Here is a 6,023-nt window from a genome sequence, read left to right as displayed (position 1 = left end):
GTCCCCATAAGGGACTGTTGGTCCCCACAAGTATAATAGCATTCCAATTTTCTGTCACCACAAAGACATCTAAACATGTCCACTCAGACACACCCAACATACTCATGTGATGCTCCTTCCAGATTATAATGAGGAGGTCTTGGTGAAGGATTTCACGACTACTATGGAGACAAAGGGAAGTGGAGAAATTGGTGGGGGAGATGATATTGTGGGTAAAGCCAAAATTGAGGCAACTGGTGATACCGTGGATGGACTGGAACAACCTGTGAGCATTATAAAAAAGAAAGCCGACATTAAAAAACTGAGGAACAAGTTCAGTGGCAGGTAAGTGTCCGTCTCTCTGCTCGAGTTCAGCAGCAGACTTTCTGTAAACATGGAAATAACTTCCAGGCCTGCATTCTTTCTTTTGTCCAGCGGGGGGCAATTTAAAAGGGTTATCAGATTAGATTAGATTAGATTAGATTAGATTAGATTAGATTAGATTAGATTAGATTAGATTAGATTAGATTAGATTAGATTAGCCTTTATTGTCTTGGGTGACATTTCTCTTGGACAAACACGAGATATAATAGGTAACATGTAATATCAGGTAACACACATACAATTTCACCATCACCTAAAGAAAATTTGTACCCAATTAACTCAGGGTTTTGTTTTTTTCCTGAGGACATTGACTCATACTCTTTATAAAGGATATGACTGATATCCTCAGAGATTTTCAGACTCTTCTTTATCACTGACTCTTGAAATACTGGAGGGCAAGCTCGGGGAGCAGGCTCGGGGAGCATGCCAATTATCTTCTCACCCCTTTCAGTCAAATTTTGAAATTGGGAACTGAACTTAGCAGAAATGTTAGAAATCCACATATGATGAACCTGCTGTATCTGACAGTCCAGGTAAACACCTAAATACTTAAACGTGTCACTAGTTCAACCTTCTCTCCAATAATTCATCGTGGTTATCATCACGTAGTTATTTGTATGTTGCTCCCACAGCCCTCTGTGACTCCTGTACGTATAACCTCAGCGTGTATAAGATTACGATTAACTTTCACTTACGTTTATCTTGTAATTAAAAACACCACATACCATCTAACTATATGTGCATCATGTACTTTGCCAACAGTTCCTAACCTGTTTCCCTCTCTTGGTGCTTTCTGTTTCCAGGAAAATAAAGAAGGAAAACATGGAGTTACTGGGACTGAAGGACAATGACAAACTGACTTTTGTTTACCAGAAAGTTTACAACAGCGGGCCTGTCAAGATGATTCGAAAGTCTAACAAGAGTGGGTCCATCTCAGCCTCCTGTCAGAAGATGCTGCATGTTCTTATAAAGGTGAGTGAATGTGACGTTTATCTGTGAAAGCTGAACTTTGATGGTATGAGGTGATTAAATATGTACTGTAGAACATTGGAATAGAGCCAAACTAATTTAACCTGAAACCACAACACGCCATCAGAGAAAGTGAAAAGTTCTGTATGGGCTCTACAGAGAATCAGCTCATCTATGAACACTCAGCCAGCAGTTCTTTAATGAGCAACACAATCTAATGTGAACATCAACATGTCAAAAATAAGCCGACCTGATGGCAGACTGAATAATCAGTCCATCCTCATTATCACCAGTTACCTCATCACTCATACTGTAAACTGTAAAGCTGCTGCGTTGGTCATTTTAAACCACTTCAAGGTTGCTTTAAATCTCAATTGTAAATTGTAAATTTTAGACTATTATTGACCCTTTTTACCTCAAAGTGTATATTTACTGCCCTGTCCTTAGTCTTAAAGTGTATATTTATTTCTTACTCTTCCTGTATTTATTGTTGTTCTTTTGCACTAAATGGAACTGGAGCCTCGTTGTCTCATCTCTGCTACATACTGTACTATATGTAGCTCTGCTACATACTGTACTATATGTAGCTCTGCTACATACTGTACTATATGTAGCAGATATGACAATAAAGTTTACAGCAGACACCAGCGGGCCAAAGCCCCAGCACCTGGTTGATAGAGAAGTGCACCAGGACCCAGGCAGACCAGCCAGAGCGCTGGAGTGCATGGCACCGTCAAAGGCTAATAGTGCACTGATAATATAATTATGAGCTCACTGATTCTATGAGCTTTAATGATAGTCCAGAGGCTCTGCTAATGGCAGCGCAACAGCAGCAGCAGGTCAAGAGAGTCCATTGTTCTTATTTTTTGTTTCTAAATGCTGTATAAGGCAACAAGTATTCACCACAGAAACAAACAGTTTCTGCACAATCCTGCTTTTAATGTATTTAATGTTGTATGATTAAGACGTTGTTCTAGCACTCTTCTGATCTGTCTGAGGAACAAACCGACGTTTCAGCATTTCACAGTAGATCCAACATCGTGTTATTTGTATTTAGGGCAACAAGAAGGAGGTGACGAGCTTCACTGTGCCGGAAAACTCCACCTTTGGTTTTGGTCTCATGGAGCTAAAGATGGATGATGAGAAGCTGAGTAAGAGTACATGACTGTGTTTAATGTTTCCGAGTAGATTTAGTGTGTTTTCCTGTTACTGAATGTAACGATGTCTCTTTTCTCATCTTAGAAATCACATGTGAACCCTTTACTCATAAAACAAGTTTATTCGGTAGGTTGATTCTGTTGTTGAAGGTTTTTCTTCTTCATTTATAAATGTCAGATTTAGTCTTGATTCCATGTTTGCCTTGATCTTTACTTTTGGGAGGCGTGAATGATTAAATCAAGTTTGACAGTTTAGAATAGAATAGAATAGAATAGAATAGAATAGAATAGAATAGAATAATCCTTTAATTGTCCCACAAGGGGAAATTTGGTTGTAACAGCAACCAGAAAGACACATATACAAACCAACAGTACACAGGACACAGAACAGAAACATACACAATTTTTTCTTACATATTTACATCAAGGACAATGGTTACTATAAACAGAGTACTGTACAGTTATTAAATGAAATAAAATTAACTACAGATGGCAAACCCAGGTTGTAGCGCGAATCGGTTGATTAAATTATTGCAGTTACAGCGCATGTAAACATCTATGATTGTTGGGAGCAGTTTTGATTGCACAGTCTGACAGCTGCAGGGAGGAAGGACCTGTGGAAATGCTCCTTCATGCATCTAGGATGTAGCAGACATTTATCAGACACTGTGCTGTTTTTCTGTTTGTGGCTTTAATCATTCTGAGGTTTGTTTCCAGGTCTGTTTGCCAACGATGCCATCAACTCCAAAGAGATGCTGCACAAAGTGAAAGAAGGTGTGTGTGTGTGTGTGTGTGTGTGTGTGTGTGTGTGTGTGTGTGTTTGTGTGTGTGTGTGTGTGGTGTGTGCTGTGTGATTTACAATTTTAGAATTGAGTTAATTTTTTTTATAATGAGTACGACTGTATATCTCATAAATGCAATATTTTAAACATGACAACGGCTCATTCTGTCACTCTCCTCCTTATCGTCATGATATCAGAGATGAACATGTAAAAAAAAACCAAGAGTAAAATAGAAATGTTTCAGTAGCTGTGATGGATCCTGTATAACTACATAATTTAACAATAGAGCGCTTCTTATTTGTGCACATTCACCTGTCTGAGGTGAAAAAAAGTAGCTCGGTTGGTAGCTTTAGGTTGAGCAGACACATTGATGTGTCTTTAACATTTCTGCCATTGGATGTAGGAGGATTATGGAGAGAAGTGCAAAAACAGATAGTATATTCCAACTATTCCAATACTATAGTATTCCAACTATAGTATGGAAAACTGCCATCTGCAACATAAACAGTTTTATGGGCAGTAACAGGGACTCCCAAAGTCATCTGTTTGAACAATCATTGCTAGGAACCAAAACAATCACTTGGAGGTTTTTTGCTCAGCACCATGTCATCCACGAACCACTCACTAACCAATCAGGTATAAATACGTTAAATATGGTCATGTGAGAAATCATAACAGATTATGGGAATTGTTTTGATCTGTGTTTGCAATAAATAACTTGAAATAAATATTTATTTTGATCGAAGGTCATTCAGGTTTGTCTGGTGAGATACGCATGCATGAAGTGTTTGAGTGATGAGTCATGTTTTACTCAGAGAAGTGTTAAATAAAACTGAAATCATGAGACATAAAACCTGATTATGTTTTACTTGTTTTAATAAATAATTTGATGTCTGCTGGGATTTGACATTGAGACCTGATGCTTAATAAACTGGTTTATATGGTTCCAATAAAAAGCTGCTTTCATTTACTGATGGTATGATTGGTGCTGCTTCTGCGTTTGCTGCAGAACTGGAGACGAAGGATCATCTTCTGCTGCCGCTCGGAGAGCTTCCCGAGTCGACCCGTCGTGATCTGCTGAAGAAGCTCAGCGAGCTTGCTGAGGACGGAGATACTCTCTCTCTGCTGGAACAGACAGTAAGAAGAATATTGACCAGAGTCTGGTGTGTGCTTCTCCTAAGGTTCAAGCCTCATTGCCATCTTCATCAGTTACTGCAGCCTGGTCAGCTTACACTGAGATAAACATCGGTGTTGCAGGTTTCTAAAGACGTGTTGGATATTTCAGTTTATTTTAAAATACACTTCCTTGTCACCTTAACAGTTTTTTCTTCTTTTTATCTGAAGCCAAATCAGTCCTGCTGGCTGTTCTTTATGATGTTAAACTAACAGAGGTAGTTCAGGGAGACACAACCAAGCTGCCCAAAGTTTCTGCAGGCCACTTTGTAACCCAACGCCACCCCACCTGCCGTCTTCCATGTGTGCTCGAACAGTTCTGCTGATCATTAACGCTGTTAATAAAAAGGGAAACATCAGTTATCAGAGGAAAAAGTGATACTGAAACAAAATAATCTTAAAACCTGTTTGAAACTACAACTTCTATGACTACAACCCAACAACAACAACTATAATAACAATATTAATAATAATAATAATAATAATAATAATAATAATAATCCTTTGCTCCTCTCAGCTGGACCAGTGCACTAAAGGAACCTCTGAGCATGTCCCGTCTGAGGCTGTTTCCTCCTTCATGGACCTTCTTGATATCTCAAACATCTCCAGTGCTGTGAAGGATGCTGTTCACCTGTTGGTCAGCACGTTGGACAGTAAGTCAGCTGACTTGCTCTGAGACATTTATCCCATCCAGTAGCATGTAGATGCTCCACATCAAGTGTGGTATGTGAGCTGGAGGTGGTGGGGCTGAGATAAAGGTGTTCAGGTGTGATTTGGGAGTGTGTGAGAGCTCAGCTCACTGTTTTATTGACACATCTGAAGCAAAGCGTTTCAGTTCATCACATCGTCATCAAACTTTGTCTTTCTTCTTCATGTTTGTGCAGCTCTGCCAGATGAAGTGCCGCCACTTCTGACCCGCTGCAGTCCAGACACTCTGAGAGTGCTCAACCAGCTGGTGGGTTCATTCACTCATTCATCTGCATTCATCTACATGCTCCTCTCAACAGCCTCATCACACCTTATTCCACACAAGTGCTTGCTGTAAGAATATGTGCAGAACGTGGTTGGGCTTCCTGAATTAAGCCAGTGAACATTTACAGTGATTTTACAGACCTTGCTACACTTAACAGCACAGCACCAGCAGCTCCGCCCACTATCAGCAGCCTGTGGGCGGAGACTTCCTCATGTTTGAATCTGATCTGAGAACAGCTCCCTCTCTGCTTCTCCAGGTGGATGGTCTGAAGGACGGTCGGGCCACACTGCCAGAGTCCCTGCCCGTCCCCCTGCAGGAGGGAGGGGAGCTCCGCTGGGCGGCCGAGTTCATCTGTTTGAACGATCAGAAGCTGAAAGAGTTGAGTGACGGCTGGGACCGGCCCGAGCTGCCCCCAGAGGTTCTGCTGGAGGTTCTGTGCCTCGCTGTGCAGGGACTCAGCCTGATGCAGCCCACAGCAAACCCTTAATGTCAGCTGCTGTGATCTTTGTTAACCTGTTTTCACAGCAGCTGATTTTATATTGTGTGCAGCTTCAAAGCAGGTAACCTCAGTACCTACAGCTGGGTTGATTCCAGCTTTATCTCTTC

At 40.8% G+C, this 6,023-nt stretch overlaps 1 protein-coding gene across 1 annotated transcript in view; it reads left to right on the top strand.

The window, feature by feature from the left end:
• Positions 1-5,924, top strand: part of LOC102297403 — a gene marked incomplete at its 3' end in the record, with an annotated part of 7,871 nt that extends 1,947 nt beyond the window's left edge. Inside the window, 9 exon segments of the mRNA XM_005952831.3 lie at positions 123-324; positions 1,167-1,335; positions 2,390-2,483; positions 2,575-2,616; positions 3,207-3,263; positions 4,281-4,408; positions 4,962-5,097; positions 5,329-5,399; positions 5,674-5,924. Coding sequence (XP_005952893.2) covers positions 123-324; positions 1,167-1,335; positions 2,390-2,483; positions 2,575-2,616; positions 3,207-3,263; positions 4,281-4,408; positions 4,962-5,097; positions 5,329-5,399; positions 5,674-5,904 — 1,130 coding nt within the window.
• Positions 5,925-6,023: the final 99 nt, after the last annotated feature.

This window comes from Haplochromis burtoni, unplaced genomic scaffold (genome assembly GCF_018398535.1).
Source record: "Haplochromis burtoni strain Fernald_Lab_line unplaced genomic scaffold, NCSU_Asbu1 Contig_2295, whole genome shotgun sequence".
Taxonomy (NCBI): domain Eukaryota; kingdom Metazoa; phylum Chordata; class Actinopteri; order Cichliformes; family Cichlidae; genus Haplochromis; species Haplochromis burtoni.
The sequence above is the reverse complement of the archived record's forward strand: the minus strand, read 5'-3'. Positions and strand labels throughout refer to the sequence as shown.